The sequence below is a fragment of the Argopecten irradians genome, chromosome 13, assembly GCF_041381155.1.
Source record: "Argopecten irradians isolate NY chromosome 13, Ai_NY, whole genome shotgun sequence".
Classification (NCBI taxonomy): Eukaryota; Metazoa; Mollusca; class Bivalvia; order Pectinida; family Pectinidae; genus Argopecten; species Argopecten irradians.
In genome coordinates, this window is record NC_091146.1 from 32,627,008 (window position 1) to 32,646,202 (window position 19,195).

The window sequence follows — 19,195 nt, forward strand, 5'->3', positions numbered from 1 at the left end:
GTAGCGAGAGAAAGGTAACAGAAGAAAAGGTATGATGTAGTTTCATACACGGGGATCTGAGAATTAGTTACAGATTATATAATCATAAAATGTAGATCGGACCCACCAGCAGAGCAGTGCCCCGATCGCGAGACCAGTTAGACGTTTTAGAGGTCTAAGTAGATCTGCACTCAGTTGGCATGGGCCTTTGTTCGTTAATTATATTTGGATCTACTATACTATATATTCCTTCAAATTTTGACGTAAATTAGAAATATGTTTCTTGTATGCAGTGTAGGTCTATACACGGACGTATAGTCAGTTTGGATCCGAAGCGACCAAATGGGACCGATCGATCGTCGTGCTTCGCGTGGTTATTTCCCTTTGTGAAACTCTTTTATGTTTGTAATTGCCACGTCCTATTTTAGCCTGCTGTCGACTCATGCTGTAACTGGAACTAATGGTTCTTTAAGTTGTTCACGTAGATTAGTGATTTAAGATTATTTGTTTTAGAAAGGAAGTTTGTTTTATCCATTCAACTATGGAGGTGAACCTGAAGTTAGTTTCTATGTTGTGGCTAGCCTTGATTTCGTACGCTCTCGCCGGTGAATTAACGTTCGAACTACCGGACAACGCGAAACAATGTTTTTATGAACATATCGACAAAGGTGTTGAGTCCACACTGGAGTTTCAGGTAAACTACGTTTAGAATTCCTATTACAGGAAGAGATTTACGTAATACTATCTATAATTCTGTGTAACACATACAGCAATAATCAATTGGGTTTAAAAATAATTTAAATTGCACCTTTTCCCTAATGTTAACATTTTGTGAATATTAAAACCAATGGACCCGGGTACTGTACTCTTGCGCGAGATACTCTGGTCCTGACACCAGACATTATCACAGATAGATTGCTGGTTATATAAGGGCCAGAGCACACAGCTACTACATGAAAAGGTGAAATTCGCTGACAACGTTTTAATTGGTGGTCCTATAGACAGCCAGGTGTGATTGTTAATTTCGAAACCTATGGATCTATACAGTACATACAAAAGTGTAGAAATGATGTAGGTTAATTATAAAAATCTATTGATTTTCTAACCACATGCAGGCACAGGTGTTCTGACTTTTAATATGATATTCATATGAGATTAAAATAAAGCAACAACCATACTTGAGCTCTCTTTATTGTAGGTAAATTCATTCCCTTCCAGCTTACGTGGAAAATAGATGATAATGCTGAAAACAGATATGTAGCCGGAATGGACTGGGTTGATCATTGGTGATCAGTGCTAGAGCAATCAGCTAGTGTTTGGTGGAGGTCTAGAGCAATCGGCTAGTGTTTGGTGGAGGTCCCCAGGTTTTAATCCTGGTCTGGCCGCCACATTTTCTCCTATCCTGTTACAGATGATAATGTGGAAAAAATGAATATTTATCTATAAATAGATGAAATGCAATGAACTTACACAAGTAAACATTTCAAAACACAGAAAAGTAACAACAGAAAAGATTTTTATTTGTATGATGGAGAGCAAATAAAACTACATGCTAAATTTTGAGGTTCTCATGTATATAGAACTGACTGCCCCGGACAGAAAAGTATATATTTATGTTGTAAAACACCAGTTTATATATATATTGCAGGTGATAACCCAATATGGTGTAAATATGGAACTGACCACCCTTACTGACCACTCTTTAAAAGTACACCAGTTTATATTGATGTTGTAGATATATATAGAACTGACCGTCCCTGACACACCAGTTTATATTTCTGTTGCAGATATTTATAGAACTGTCCGCCCCTAATACACCAGTTTATATCTATGTTGTAGATATATTTAGAACTGACCAACCCTAACACACCAGTTCATATTTATGTTGTAGATATATATAGAACTGACCGCCCCTAATGCACTAGTTAATATCTATGTTGCAGGTGATAACCGGGGGCCAGTATGACGTAGATATGGAACTGACCGCCCCTAACAAACAAGTTCTCTACAAAGATGTAAAGAAACAGTACGATAGCTTTACCTGGACACCGGATCAGAAAGGCATCTACCAGTTCTGCTTCAGTAACGAATTCTCCACCTTTTCACACAAAGTAGTATACTTTGACCTTCAGATAGGCGATGAGAAGCCTCTGTTTGATGCCGACTCTGGAAGTAAACATCATACAGCCATGACATTGGTAAGCTAATGTTTTCTGTAAACCGACTTTATTCCATCTGTCAACATGAACAATCAAATTTTTTTTTCGTTGGAATTTTAACAAAGTTTGACTGGTAGTATCTTCTTAACTGGTTATGTCCCCTGCTTTAAGGTAGGTTTTACTTCGAATTTTATAATGACTGATCATGTAAGGTTTTACAGACCTCAGAAAGTGCTTAGAAAAGGATCTGGGCCCGGCACCATACAAATGTCTCGGTCAGATTTTGTTCTCAAAATTATGTAAAATCACATACTTGAGTAAAAAAAGTCTGTCCGAGAAAGTTTTTGGTGATGGGCCCTGTCCTTAAAAAGTGCATAGTTTTGATATTTCATAATATAATTTGTACAGATAAGTTATGAAATGTTTAGCCCAGAGGTCTCAAGTTTGAATCCTGGTAGAGGCAGTGATTATATTTATATCAAATCATGTGCTCTGTTATATTGGCGCCCATGTAGAAACTCGGGAAATACTCAACCATGTCCCACAGGTATCGATGTTAACCCCTGGAAACTCTAGGACATGTTCTTTCCTTGAGGGGGGAGTATGTAACCCTGGTCAATACTAGCCACAATATACCGCTCGGCTAGGGAGAACTTCTCTTTAGCTCGATCACTTGATGTCAGACTAGAAGGTAACCCAAAATTCCCAAGTTCGAATCCTGGCAGAGACAGTGGCTATATTTATATCAAATCATGTGCTCTGTTACAGAATGTAGAGGTCTTGTGATACGACATAAACAAAAAAATGAAATGAAATAAAACGTACGCATTATAATGTACCTGTAAAATTAGGTCAGAATTGTCTTTGTTTATGAAGGGGAGATAAGTCTATTTTATCAAAGGGAGATAAATATGAGAAATCCTTGTTTGTTTTTTTCATTTTAATGTGAGTCAATATAATCTTTTTTTGATGAATTAAAATAAATCAATGAATATGTGTTCTGCTGACCAAAGATATGCGTGTGGGTCAAAGTTCAATGTTTTAATAAGGCTTTGGTTAAAAGGTATATGCTTTGGGCCAACAGTGGCAAGGTTTGAGCTTGGTGTTCCGGATCCAAATATTGCATGTTTAGAAATATTGCATGCTGATTTTGTTCAGTTGAATCCTAATTTAATGAAGTGGTTAAAAGGTATATGTTTTGGGTCAACAGTGTGGTAAGGTTTGAGCTTGGTGTTCCAGATCCAAATATTGCATGTTTAGAAATATTGCATGCTGATTTTGATCAGTTGAATCCTAATTTAAATTGAAATTTTACTGAAGTTGTGGTTAAAAGGTATATGCTTTGGGCCGACAGTGGCAAGGTTTGAACTGGATGTTCAATATCCAGATATTGCATGTTTAGAAATATTGCATGCCAACTAGTACTTTGATAAGATAAATCCTTTGAAATTTAAATATTGTATATTGTGATAGTCTGTCATCGTGTGTAATTTCCGTGTGAGCGTGATAACTTTGTAAATATAACTGAGCAAAATGAATCTTTTACATGTGGCCTAAAATTAGCAAGATCTCAGGAAGTTAGAAAATTTTGATTTTTCATGAACAAGTAACTGAGGTATTGCCCTTTGCAAAAATAATTATTACTGACCTTTGTAAACAAGAAAATTTTAGTAAATATCCACAGAGCTTTATCTAACAGTAGTCAAATTATGAACGAGTGCAGAAATAAAAATTATTGGACATTGGTTTGCTTACAGATTTTTGCTCACCAAAGTTCTCGCAAAAATAAAATTTCCAAAATAAAATCTAAGATAAGACTTTCTCAGCAGAGTTCTTCACTAGATTATCTCCCCCTAGTTTGAAACTTAGTCTTAGTTAGACTGGCCACTAGAATCTAAGTTGTGGAGAAAACTTTCTCAGCAGTGATCTTCACTAGATTATCTCCCCCTAGTTTGAATATTTAAATCAGACATATAGTAAAGACAATAATAATCAAGCCAAATTTTAGTGACGTTTTCAATATTCTAGAGATTGGTGGCCAGTCTAAAGAACACACTCGGATAATTGCAATATCCTATGACGTTTTACTTATCACAAAGCAGTGCAGTGTGTTGTGGATATCTGATATTGATAATGCCTGCCCTCTAATATTAATGTTTTTTTTGTCAGATCCTCTATTATTCCAATTCCAAATATTCATACCAGCATTTTTAGCTTAAAGGCCCACTACCTTTTCAAAAAAAAATTTAAAGTTCCTGAAAGGGCCAATACATACCTTTCTGAAACAGATTTAAAAAGAAATTGATAATTTTATAGAGTTACAAACATTAACTAACTGTAAATACTATCATCACAATCTTAAAGGCCCATTACCTTTCTTGGGCAAAATTTAAAGGTTTCTTAAAAAACATTAATAACATCAGAAAACCCATGCCGATGCCTTAAGATGAGGTTACAACACCAAACATATGCAAGATTTCCTGCGTAGTATCTGAAAACCGTGGAGAGTCGTTTCGCTGTCTTGCCGTCTGGCGCTGTAATAGTCAACTACCGCACGGTATTTATGACGACGGCGGGAAACATAAGACGACCTGCGTTATAAAAATTTACACTGTATCTATTTTGATTAGATTGTTCAGAAGGTGATGATAAACGTAGTATTAACGATAAGTTAATAACTTTTGCGACTCTACAAAATTATCGATCTCGTTTTACATTCCCATTTTAAAAATTAAAAGTCGTGTCAGTAAGGTAGTGGGCCTTTAATACAGTAATTCAATTTCAATGAATTAAATGATGATTTTCATAACGCTGGTCATTTTATGTTTCCTGGCGTCATCCTAATTAACGTGTGTCTGCTGATCATCATCGTGTTAGACGGCAAAACAGTGAAACAAATCGTCACTGTTAACATAGTTTATGCTCAGCAGGTAATCTTGCATTTGGTCGGTATTATAACATCCTCTTAGGCCATTGATATACAGTTTCATATATCGTTATTGTCTTGAAGAAACTTTAGATTTTTGCTTCGCAATGGCAGCAGTCCTTAAATACAAAAATAACATAAAGAAAATTATATCCATGATCTAAGATGAGATTAATACCAAACAAATGCAAGATTCCCTTGAAAGTAATCTATGTTAACAGGGAAGATTCATGTCGCTGTTTTGCCATCTGGTGCAGTGATAATCAACCGATGCGCGCGGTAATTAGGACGACAGTGGGAAACATTAGATGAACAGCGAACATTATGAGCTTTCACCATTTGATTTATTTGACTTTTTTTTACTGATTAAAAGTGTAGCTAAGCTCGTAATTTTTTCAACTCTACATAATGATGAATATTGTTTTACATTCTCATTATGAAAATTACAAGACATTCGGAAAGGTAGTGTACCTTTAGGTTACACTGTAAACATCTTCCCATATTGACCAACCATTCGCCCTAGCCCCCCTCCCCCACCATTTCACATTTCACTTCCTCCCTCTCTTTAGCTTCAATGCACGTTTTCATGTAGAGATAAGTCCAATATCCATCTATATTTACTGTAACTTACCAGGTGGAGAAACTCTTAATTAAAACCTTTTGATGAAAGTAACTTGTATATTTCTTTTAATGCTTTATTGCTAAGAAAATTAAAGTGAAATATTATTCAAAATTATGAAATATTGATGGAAATTGGACTTTTCCTTGTTTTTTCTTGCTATGAAAACAAGTATATTTTTGCTCAGCATAACATATATATTGTAATGAATTTGATACAAACATATGGGACATGGATTTCTTATCCTTTGATTTTAGATGGAAACCTCATCGGTCAGCATCCATGAGAACCTGAAAGTAGTCCTCGATTACCAAACTCATCATCGTCTGCGCGAGGCCCAGGGCCGTGTGTATGCCGAAGACCTAAACGAGAGAGTTTTCTATTGGTCGATAGGGGAGTCACTAATTGTGTTGATCATCGGGATTGGTCAGGTTTTGGTGTTGAGAAGTTTCTTCACAGACACAAGATATTCCTCTAAACCTTAAGAAATGTGGACATGCTTTGTATTACTTTACTCTTCAAATTTTGAAAGGACATCTGTAACGATGTGGCCAAGCATTCCATCTGGTAATTTCAAAATGAAATGTCTTGAACAAATCCTGTGTAAAACTCATTCACCCCTGGAAAAATGTTGAAATCTCTTAATTCAGGCAGGAACAGTCTACTATTCATTTTCAGGGGTTGATGAATTGGTAACTTTTTCAAAGACATGATTAAAACTTTAAAATAGACCTTAATGTGAAGATTAGTAAATATAAAAATGATAAAAAAGTCATTCCACGTTATAGATTGACAGTAAATATATAGGTGGTTATTTTCGCATACTTTTTGTGTTTTTAACAAAAAAATGAAGACATTACAATTCATCTGTTTGTGAAATTTCGAGAATATGGCTTTCTGGTATTATATGATTCAACCATTTCGCTGATCAATTTTTTTCGATCATAGGTGCAATGCCTTGTCAAATCACAAAAATATATACAGTACCATCCCTGCAAAAATGACCGGCTTTTTTTTATTCATACCAGACAGCTGTATTGTAATTTTAAGAATTTTTCTTGAGATTTATTGTTCAAGTATTTAAGCAACAGTCCAGGCACACAATAATATAAATATTCATCACTGTTGTTTTTTCACTTTATGCTTCATGCTTTTTGACATTTTTTTCACCTCTCTAATTGCCATTTTTAAGCTCTCAAATTCGAAGAATGCTAACACGAAGAAAGAAAATGATACATATTTTGTATCAATCATTTTCTGACAGCATTTTAATAATTGTCCATTGCCTCAATTTTATGAAGTTTATGCTTATTGAAACAGCCAGACAACAATTGGCTACCATTTTCCTCCTTATCTCATGATCACCTAAATGTTTGTTTGCTGATACTTCGAAGAAAATGAAATTACAGAATTTGAAAAAAACTGACAAAGTAAACAAGCCGTGATGACTATACAAAAATATATATGGATAGATAAGTAAAGAATTAAACAGATGTATTATTCATTATCTTAGTAAAAAAATTCCAAATTGAAAAAAAAAAATAAAGTCATGACTACTAAATGAAAAATACATTATGTATGCGACAGTGATGAATACTTGTGTCCTGTGACTGTATATGATAGATCAGTGTAAAAAGAATGAAAGGCAACTGCTTGAGTTTTGTTTATGTGAGTGATGCAGGCCTTCTGGGCCTCTTGTGTATGCAAATATGTTTGTGAATGAAGTGCTTGTTAGGTTATCTGACCTGAAGGGTCATCATGTTTTGTCCAGTGCTGTGCACCATCCCCTGTTCATAAACATTAAAAATTAAACTTTATTAAAATTACTTCTTGTCAATAACTTAAGAGACCTAGAACCTGATATTGGGATAGCATTCTAGAATGAAGGATTACCAAATGTGCTCAAAAGAATGACCTTGACCTTTGTTCAAGGTCACAGGGGTCAAATAGGCTGACTTCTTGTCAGAGATGTAGAGACCTAATATTTGTTCTGTGACATGCTGTATTTAAAGTCTACACTACAAGCAACTTATCAGTGTGTTCAAGACCTAAGGTATTCAGAAAGCGGCCATTTAGCATGCTGGACGAATTTATTCTCTAAAATGACCTTGACCTACATAATCAAATAAAGTATGTCATAAACTGACAATTTTATTGAAAAGTTTTTCAGTGTTCAATGCCTTAATTGTTTGTCATGAAAAAGAAGAGCAGTTTTACCCCATTCAGTGTTTTGTATTTCAGCCAACTTTTTCTATGATGGTGAACTTCTGCTACATGTTGCATTATTATAAAATATAGTAGTTAATAGTCAGATGACCATTAAAAAGGCCCATCAGGCCTCAATGTTTATTTAACTTTGTATTGTTCATTGTGGGTCAGTAAACATAACCAACTCATCGATGGGTTAATTGGTTGCCATGGTAACATACCAAACTCGTTGCTGGGTTAATTGGTTGCCATGATAACATACCAAACTAGTTGCTGGGTTAATTGGTTGCCATGGTAACATACCAAACTCATTGATGGATTAATTGGTTGCATTGGTAACATACCAAACTCCTTGATGATTTAATTGGTTGCCATGGTAACATACTAAACTCGTTGATGGGTTAATTGGTTGCCAAGGTAACATACTTAACTCGTTGATGGGTTATTTGGTTGCCATGGTAACATACCAAACTCCTTGATGGATCAATTGGTTGCATTGGTAACATACCAAACTCCTTGATGATTTAATTGGTTGCCATGGTAACATACTAAACTCGTTGATGGGTTAATTGGTTGCCTTGGTAACATACCAAACTCGTTGATAGGTTATTGGGTTGCCATGGTAACATACCATCATCGATGGATTACTTGGTTGCCAAGGTAACATACCAAACTCGTTCATGGGTTAATTAGTTGTCTTGGTATTAAGTGTGTGCTTTATCCTTTATTTATTGATTTTGATATGTGTGTGTTTTTGAAAGAGATTATGTCATTTGTAGTGTTTTATTCTGATGATCTGAAATAAAAGAACTCATTCACCCCTGAAGATTCATAATGAACTGTTCCAGCCTGTGAATCAGAAGAGTTCAAATGTGTCTTAAGGGTTGAATGAGTTAACAGTATTGTTTACAGCCATTAAGGAAAACAATATTTTGAGGGATGTTATTATTGTTGGAATATTAGATAATGCGGGATTATCATTGAATATGTTCAATATATGTCAATGATGAGACACCAAAATGATATGGGTAATGTACAATTTACAGTCCCACTTTCTGGTGATTGTGACGCTATAAAAGTCACATTTAGATGTACGACTGGAATTTGGGACTTACCGAAGATAAATCATGCTTTACCCACTTTGAAATGAGTGTATTCCATCTTTACATATTAAAGAGTTAGCTCCCTTGTGGGTAGGTATCCATTATGACGTCATTATTTTGTAGACAAAATTAACTTTGTTTTTTTCCTAAAAGTATGACGTTAAGCTCGTAAACACACAACGTCACAATCAATACCTACCCGCAAGGGCAGATAACTCTGTAATATGCAAATACAGATTTGTGTAAATTAATATAAGACGAACTAAGATCTAGAGGATACTCTGGACAACACCTGATATCATTCTACACTCCATCTGAATGTCCAAGTATGGTGTCAGGGTAAAAAAAAAATCTGGCTACACTGCAGACATATCATATGTGAAAATGTCAAAGTTTGGTGCCTGATTTTTATGATCTGTCAGGATGTCTAACTGTGGTGTAAGGGTCGGAGGAAATTAGGGCTTCACAAGCCAGAAGTGATATATATATACGATATCCATATTTTGTAATTCACTTTTTCAAAAATTATAGTGTATGTGTGTGATATGTCAGAGACAAATTGTAGCAGAAATTCATGTTTGTAATAAATTTTTTATTAACTTAATCTGTTTTTGCAATTACTGAAACATTACTTAATACGGTATTTGATACATTGACGTACTGAAATATTACTTAATAACATATTTGATCAATTGACATACTGAAACATTACTTAATACCGTATTTGACCCATTTACATACTGAAACATTTCTTAATACCGTATTTGACCCATTGACCTACTGAAACATTACTTAATACCGTATTTGATCTATTGACCTACTGAAATATTACTTAATACCATATTTGACCCATTGACCTACTAAAACATTTCTTAATACCGTATTTGACCCATTGACCTACTGAAACATTACTTAATACCGTATTTGACCCATTGACCTACTGATACATTACTTAATACCCTATTTGACCCACTGACCAACTGAAACATTTCTTTATACCGTATTTGACCCATTGACCTACTGAAACATTACTTAATACCGTATTTGACCCATTGACCTACTGAAACATTTCTTAATACCGTATTTGACCCATTGACCTACTGAAACATTACTTAATACCGTATTTGACCCATTGACCTATTGAAACATAACTTAATACCGTATTTGACCCATTGACCTACTGAAACATTACTTAATACCCTATTTGACCCATTGACCTACTGAAACATAACTTAATACCGTATTTGACCCATTGACCTACTGAAACATTACTTAATACCGTATTTGACCCATTGACCTACTGAAACATTACTTAATACCGTATTTGACCAATTGACCTACTGAAACATTACTTAATACCGTATTTGATCTATTGACCTACTGAAATATTACTTAATACCCTATTTGACCCATTGACCTACTAAAACATTACTTAATACCGTATTTGACCCATTGACCTACTGAAACATTTCTTTATACCGTATTTGACCCATTGACCTACTGAAACATTACTTAATACCGTATTTGACCCACTGACCAACTGAAACATTTCTTTATACCGTATTTGACCCATTGACCTACTGAAACATTACTTAATACCGTATTTGACCCATTGACCTACTGAAACATTTCTTAATACCGTATTTGACCCATTGACCTACTGAAACATTACTTAATACCGTATTTGACCCATTGACCTATTGAAACATAACTTAATACCGTATTTGACCCATTGACCTACTGAAACATTACTTAATACCCTATTTGACCCATTGACCTACTGAAACATAACTTAATACCGTATTTGACCCATTGACCTACTGAAACATTACTTAATACCGTATTTGACCCATTGACCTACTGAAACATTACTTAATACCGTATTTGACCCATTGACCTACTGAAACATTACTTAATACCGTATTTGACCCATTGACCTACTGAAACATTACTTAATACAGTATTTGACCCATTGACCTACTGAAACATTACTTAATACCGTATTTGACCCATTGACCTACTGAAACATTACTTAATACCGTATTTGACCCATTGACCTACTGAAACATTACTTAATACCCTATTTGACCCATTGACCTACTTAAACATTACTTAATACTGTATTTGACCCATTGACCTACTGAAACATTACTTAATACCGTATTTGACCCATTGACCTACTGAAACATTACTTAATACCGTATTTGACCCATTGACCTACTGAAACATTACTTAATACCGTATTTGACCCATTGACCTACTGAAACATTACTTAATACCGTATTTGACCCATTGACCTACTGAAACATTACTTAATACCGTATTTGACCCATTGACCTACTGAAACATTACTTAATACCGTATTTGACCCATTGACCTACTGAAACATTACTTAATACCGTATTTGACCCATTGACCTACTGAAACATTACTTAATACCGTATTTGACCCATTGACCTACTGAAACATTACTTAATACCGTATTTGACCCATTGACCTACTGAAACATTACTTAATACAGTATTTGACCCATTGACCTACTGAAACATTACTTAATACCGTATTTGACCCATTGACCTACTGAAACATTACTTAATACCCTATTTGACCCATTGACCTACTGAAACATAACTTAATACCATATTTGACCCATTGACATACTGAAATATTACTTAATACAGTATTCGACCCAATAAGTGCCCAGTGCATTAAAAAAATTGCTTAAATTAAAAGGTGCTTATAAGACAAAATTATTGCAAACTTTACAGTTTTGGTCTTTATTTATGCCTGGACAATTGAAATTGAGGCCTCAAAAAGGGGCACTTATACGGACATTAGTGGTAATTTGGTCAAAAACGGTAATATAGTATTTGACTCGTTGATGTACTGAAACTTTACATAATACCGTATTTGATCCACTGATGTACTGAAATATAACTTGATAATGGGTGCTTAATTGAAACAAATTTGAGCTTGCCTTTCATGAAAATATTCTACAACGCAAACCATAAATCTATTTGTAAAAGAAATAAGTATGAAAACCACCACAGTTTTCATATTTTTCAGTCTGCATTTAATTTGAAGTAAGTGAAATTGAAGCCTTAAGAAGAGGAAGGGGCGCTTATAGGGTCAAATAACAAAATCAAATTTTGATAACAAGTTTAAACATCAGATCTGCCATCTTGGATCCATATTGTATGCATTGGGAAATGAACCTGTTTGGTTTTGCTGGCACCACACTTTTCATTACAGATACAGCAGATTTGTTACAGTACAGCTGGTATGAACCTATAAATGGAACACATTCAACTGATATTCAGGGAAATTAATAGGATTAGATTTTTTTCATGCTTTCAGAGCCAAAACATTATTTAAAAATTTGATGGCCATTAACATTACTGACGAGTCCTAGCGGGACAAAACAGCTGTATGGTGTCCCTAACATCACTGATGAGTCCTAGCGGGACAAAACAGCTGTATGGTGTCCCTAACATCACTGACGAGTCCTAGCGGGACAAAACGGCAGTATGGTGTCACTAACATCACTGACGAGTCCTAGCGGGACAAAACGGCAGTATGGTGTCCCTAACATCACTGACGAGTCCTAGCCGGACAAAACAGCTGTATGGTGTCCCTAACATCACTGACGAGTCCTAGCGGGACAAAACGGCTGTATGGTGTCCCTAACATCACTGACGAGTCCTAGCGGGACAAAACAGCTGTATGGTGTCCCTAACATCACTGACAAAACAGCTGTATGGTGTCCCTAACATCACTGACGAGTCCTAGCGGGACAAAACAGCTGTATGGTGTCCCTAACATCACTGACGAGTCCTAGCGGGACAAAACGGCAGTATGGTGTCACTAACATCACTGACGAGTCCTAGCGGGACAAAACGGCAGTATGGTGTCCCTAACATCACTGACGAGTCCTAGCCGGACAAAACAGCTGTATGGTGTCCCTAACATCACTGACGAGTCCTAGCGGGACAAAACGGCTGTATGGTGTCCCTAACATCACTGACGAGTCCTAGCGGGACAAAACAGCTGTATGGTGTCCCTAACATCACTGACAAAACAGCTGTATGGTGTCCCTAACATCACTGACGAGTCCTAGCGGGACAAAACAGCTGTATGGTGTCCCTAACATCACTGACGAGTCCTAGCGAGACAAAACAGCTGTATGGTGTCCCTAACATCACTGACGAGTCCTAGCGGGACAAAACAGCTGTATGGTGTCCCTAACATCACTGACGAGTCCTAGCAGGACAAAACAGCTGTAAGGTGTCCCTAACATCACTGACGAGTCCTAGCGGGACAAAACAGCTGTATGGTGTCCCAAACATCACTGACGAGTCATAGCGGGACAAAACAGCTGTATGGTGTCCCTAACATCACTGACGAGTTCTAGCGGGACAAAACAGCTGTATGGTGTCCCTAACATCACTGACAAAACAGCTGTATGGTGTCCCTAACATCACTGACGAGTCCTAGCGGGACAAAACAGCTGTATGGAATCCCTAACATCACTGACGAGTCCTAGCGAGACAAAACAGCTGTATGGTGTCCCTAACATCACTGACGAGTCCTAGCGGGACAAAACAGCTGTATGGTGTCCCTAACATCACTGACGAGTCCTAGCGGGACAAAACAGCTGTATGGTGTCCCTAACATCACTGACGAGTCCTAGCGGGACAAAACAGCTGTATGGTGTCCCTAACATCACTGACGAGTCATAGCGGGACAAAACAGCTGTATGGTGTCCCTAACATCACTGACGAGTTCTAGCGGGACAAAACGGCTGTATGGTGTCCCTAACATCACTGATGAGTCCTAGCGGGACAAAACAGCTGTATGGTGTCCCTAACATCACTGACGAGTCCTAGCGGGACAAAACAGCTGTATGGTGTCCCTAACATCACTGACGAGTCCTAGCGGGACAAAACAGCTGTATGGTGTCCCTAACATCACTGACGAGTCCTAGCGGGACAAAACAGCTGTATGGTGTCCCTAACATCACTGACAAGTCCTAGCGGTACAAAACAGCTGTATGGTGTCCCTAACATCACTGACGAGTCCTAGCGGGACAAAACAGCCGTATGGTGTCCCTAACATCACTGACGAGTCCAAGCGGGACAAAACAGCTGTATGGTGTCCCTAACATCACTGACAAAACAGCTGTATGGTGTCCCTAACATCACTGACGAGTCCTAGCGGGACAAAACAGCTGTATGGAATCCCTAACATCACTGACGAGTCCTAGCGGGACAAAACAGCTGTATGGTGTCCCTAACATCACTGACGAGTCCTAGCGGGACAAAACAGCTGTATGGTGTCCCTAACATCACTGACAAAACAGCTGTATGGTGTCCCTAACATCACTGACGAGTCCTAGCGGGACAAAACAGCTGTATGGTGTCCCTAACATCACTGACAAAACAGCTGTATGGTGTCCCTAACATCACTGACGAGTCCTAGCGAGACAAAACAGTGGTATGGTGTCCCTAACATCACTGATGAGTCCTAGCGGGACAAAACAGCTGTATGGTGTCCCTAACATCACTGACGAGTCCTAGCGGGACAAAACAGCTGTATGGTGTCCCTAACATCACTGACGAGTCCTAGCGGGACAAAACAGCTGTATGGTGTCCCTAACATCACTGACAAAACAGCTGTATGGTGTCCCTAACATCACTGACGAGTCCTAGCGGGACAAAACAGCTGTATGGTGTCCCTAACATCACTGACAAAACAGCTGTATGGTGTTCCTAACATCACTGACGAGTCCTAGCGAGACAAAACAGTAGTATGGTGTCCCTAACATCACTGATGAGTCCTTGAAGGTCAAAACAGTGGTATGGTGTCCCTAACATCACTGACGAGTCCTAGAAGGTTAAAACAGCTGAATGGTGTCTCTAACATATGACTGACAAATTTCAGAAGGACAGAATGGTTGCATAATATATCGCTGGCAAATCCTAGGACAAAATAAGTTACATAGTGTCTATAAAATTACTGACGAGTGGTAGAGAGACAAAATAGTTGCACAATGTCCATAACATCACCAGGACTTGTAGAAAGACAAAACAGTTGTATAGAAGGACAAAATAGTTGTATAGAAGAACAAAATAGTTGTATAGAAAGACAAAATAGTCGTATAGAAGGACAAAATAGTCGTATAGAAGGACAAAATAGTCGTATAGAAGGACAAAACAGTTGTATAGAAGGACAAAATAGTTGTATAGAAGGACAAAATAGTTGTATAGAAGGACAAAACAGTTGTATAGAAGGACAAAATAGTTGTATAGAAGGACAAAATAGTTGTATAGAGGGACAAAATAGTCGTATAGAAGGACAAAATAGTTGCATGATGTCCATCATAGCCCTAGAAGGACAAAATAGTTGTATAGAAGGACAAAATAGTTGTATAGAAGGACAAAATAGTTGTATAGAAGGACAAAAAGTTGTATAGAAGGACAAAATAGTTGTATAGAAGGACAAAATAGTCGTATAGAAGGACAAAATAGTTGTATAGAAGGACAAAATAGTTGTATAGAAGGACAAAATAGTTGTATAGAAAGGACAAAATAGTTCGTATAGAAGGACAAAATAGTCGTATAGAAGGACAAAATAGTTGTATAGAAGGACAAAATAGTCGTATAGAAGGACAAAATAGTTGTATAGAAGGACAAAATAGTTGTATAGAAGGACAAAATAGTTGTATAGAAGGACAAAATAGTTGTATAGAAGGACAAAATAGTTGTATAGAAGGACAAAATAGTTGTATAGAAGGACAAAATAGTGTAGCTGTATAGAAGGACAAAATAGTTGTATAGAAGGACAAAATAGTTGTATAGAAGGACAAAATAGTTGTATAGAGGACAAAATAGTGTATAGAAGGACAAAATAGTTGTATAGAAGGACAAAACAGTTGTATAGAAGGACAAAATAGTCGTATAGAAGACAAAATAGTTGTATAGAAGGACAAAACAGTTGTATAGAAGGACAAAATAGTTGTATAGAAGGACAAAATAGTTGTATAGAAGGACAAAATAGTTGTATAGAAGGACAAAATAGTTGTATAGAAGGACAAAATAGTTGTATAGAAGGACAAAATAGTTGTATAGAAGGACAAAATAGTTGTATAGAGGGACAAAATAGTGTATAGAAGGACAAAATAGTCGTATAGAAGGACAAAATAGTTGTAAAGAAGGACAAAGTGTATAACAAAATAGTTGTATAGAAGGACAAAATAGTTGTATAGAAGGACAAAATAGTTGTATAGAAGGACAAAAAACAGTTGTATAGAAGGACAAAATAGTTGTATAGAAGGACAAAATAGTTGTATAGAAGGACAAAATAGTTGTATAGAAGGACAAAATAGTCGTATAGAAGGACAAAATAGTTGTATAGAAGGACAAAATAGTTGTATAAACAAAATAGTTGTATAGAAGGACAAAATAGTTGTATAGAAGGACAAAATAGTCGTATAGAAGGACAAAATAGTGTATAGAAGGACAAAATAGTTGTATAGAAGGACAAAACAGTTGTATAGAAGGACAAAATAGTTGTAAAGAGGGACAAAATAGTTGTATAGAAAGACAAAATAGTCGTATAGAAGGACAAAATAGTTGTATAGAAGGACAAAATAGTTGTATAGAAGGACAAAATAGTTGTATAGAAGGACAAAATAGTTGTATAGAAGGACAAAATAGTTGTATAGAAGGACAAAATAGTTGTATAGAAGGACAAAATAGTTGTAAGAACAAAATAGTTGTATAGAAGGACAAAATAGTTGTATAGAAGGACAAAATAGTTGTATAGAAGGACAAAATAGTTGTATAGAAGGACAAAATAGTTGTATAGAAGGACAAAATAGTTGTATAGAAGGACAAAATAGTTGTATAGAAGGACAAAATAGTTGTATAGAAGGACAAAATAGTTGTATAGAAGGACAAAATAGTTGTATAGAAGGACAAAATAGTTGTATAGAAGGACAAAATAGTCGTATAGAAGGACAAAATAGTTGTATAGAAGGACAAAATAGTTGTATAGAAGGACAAAATAGTTGTATAGAAGGACAAAATAGTTGTATAGAAGGACAAAACAGTTGTATAGAAGGACAAAGTATGTATAGAAGGACATTATAGTCGTATAGAAGGACAAAAAAGTTGTATAGAAGGACAAAATAGTTGTATAGAAGGACAAAATAGTTGTATAGAAGGACAAAATAGTTGTATAGAAGGACAAAATAGTTGTATAGAAGGACAAAATAGTTGTATAGAAGGACAAAATAGTTGCATGATGTCCATCATAGCCCTGACAAGTTGTAGAAGGACAAAACAGTTGTATGGGGTCCATAACATCACTTAAATTTCTTGATATGTTTTATTACTATCTTTATATTAAGATCTTTCTTCTCTATAAATCTCTGTAACTAATACTTTTCTCCTTCTACCACCAGATGGAGACAGCATCCGAGGATATCCACGAATCCCTAAACAACGTTGTCGAAGTACAGACACATTTCCGTTTACGCGAGGCCCAGGGTCGTGTTTACGCCGAAAACCTGAATGAGCGTGTTTTCTATTGGTCGCTGGGCGAGTTTTTCATCATTCTTTCCATCGGGATCGGCCAAGTGTTTATTCTTAAGGGATTTTTCACTGATAAGAAATCATCCAGCGGAATCATGAACTCCTGATCGTTGTGTTATTTATTTGTATATCATTCAATTTGTTTGTAACGAACATTTTCATTGACTTCAAAATATACTTTATCAGCCCATAAACTGATGTCCCCATTTGTAACGTCGCCTCTGATTGGCTGATTTACCATCATAATGATTTCATAGAAGAAGAAAAAAAAAGAGTCCCAAAATTAATTTTGAATTTTGAAGAGATTATCTGTATTAGAATGAATTAAAAGGATGAACTTGAATAGGCGTTTTAAGTTATGAAGATATGATACAAAAATCTTTCGTGTACTGTCATCATAAACCGCTTATACACTCAGATTTTTGCGTTATATCTCCATAACATAAAAAATCTATTTAAGTTAATAAATAATTATTAAAGGGAAAAAGTGCCGAAAAAATACTCCGAACACTTATATATGCTTAAATAATTACATGTTCTGTAAGTAGCGCTTGAAAGAATGTAAAAAAAAAACAGTGAAGAAAGACGGAGATTGTTTTGGAAGGACAATAATTTTTTGGACAGACACCTGTGAACCCAGTTCACGATTTTAAAAGCAATATAAGAAAACACAAAAATGTTTCTATACACTATACAGGCATTTTATGACTTGACTTGTAATTCCGCTCCACTATGATGTTCTACGTTATGCTTCAATACTTGTACATGTATATGCTTTATGATATTATCCAGTACGTGTAATGGTGTGTATTATAGAGCATAGTAGAGGAGCAATATTACAAGTCTAATTTTAATTAGATTTAAGTAATTACATGTGTATACCAGTTTTTTGCCTATATAAGACGGTACCCAAGGAAAGTAAAACTAAACAAGGAAATTCTGTGAAAATTTGTAAACCAAAGAATAGATAAGTCAGTGTGTAAGATATATGTTAAAGATGCTCCACTGCTGACAAATGGTGTTTTTTTCACTATCAAAAACATAAGCAAACGATTTAGTATTTTTCTTCAGTTACTAAAGTTACTTACTTTACACCATTACCACCAATGAAAAGTTTGACCTTCTAATTTTACTTTAAGTTAAAAATATAAAGATATAATTAATTGCATCCCGAAAAAATTCCGTGTCACTATACCCTATATGGAATGAAATACTGATTGCGCATGCACCTAAGGCAAAATGAATTATTTATTTATAATTTTTGTGTTAATTTGACATATATATATATCGATTGAACACCAATTTTTGTTCAAATGATGAATGTCATTTATTGCTCTGTCGGCGGTGGAGCATCTTTAAATTAAAGGGTAAACTAATTATAGGAGTAATTAAATTGATTTATACTGTTAATGAACAATATCTGTAGAACAAATTTATGTCTCAGTTACAACTGAACTGAAAATGATATTTCAAGTTTCTGATTTATTGAATAAAAGAAATGATTATTATCATATTTTATTTTATTTGTTTTGGCAATGTGGTTATCATGGGGCTTTTGTGTCCGAGTATTGAGTGATCAACAGTGTTGTGGTGGCCGAGTGGTCATC

General features: G+C 35.8%; 1 protein-coding gene across 2 annotated transcripts; it reads left to right on the forward strand.

The window, feature by feature from the left end:
• Positions 1 to 379: 379 nt before the first annotated feature.
• On the forward strand, positions 380 to 19,096 carry LOC138306434 (transmembrane emp24 domain-containing protein 7-like). Of its 2 annotated transcripts, none has more exons than XM_069246894.1 (3): positions 380 to 673; positions 1,923 to 2,177; positions 17,459 to 19,096. In XM_069246894.1, exons 1-3 carry the CDS (start codon positions 521 to 523, stop codon positions 17,693 to 17,695), a joined length of 645 nt encoding a protein of 214 aa, XP_069102995.1. In that variant the 5' UTR covers positions 380 to 520; the 3' UTR covers positions 17,696 to 19,096. The 2 variants fall into 2 exon arrangements, with proteins under 2 accessions (XP_069102995.1, XP_069102996.1); XM_069246895.1 differs by lacking the exon at positions 17,459 to 19,096 and adding an exon at positions 5,941 to 9,598.
• Positions 19,097 to 19,195: the final 99 nt, after the last annotated feature.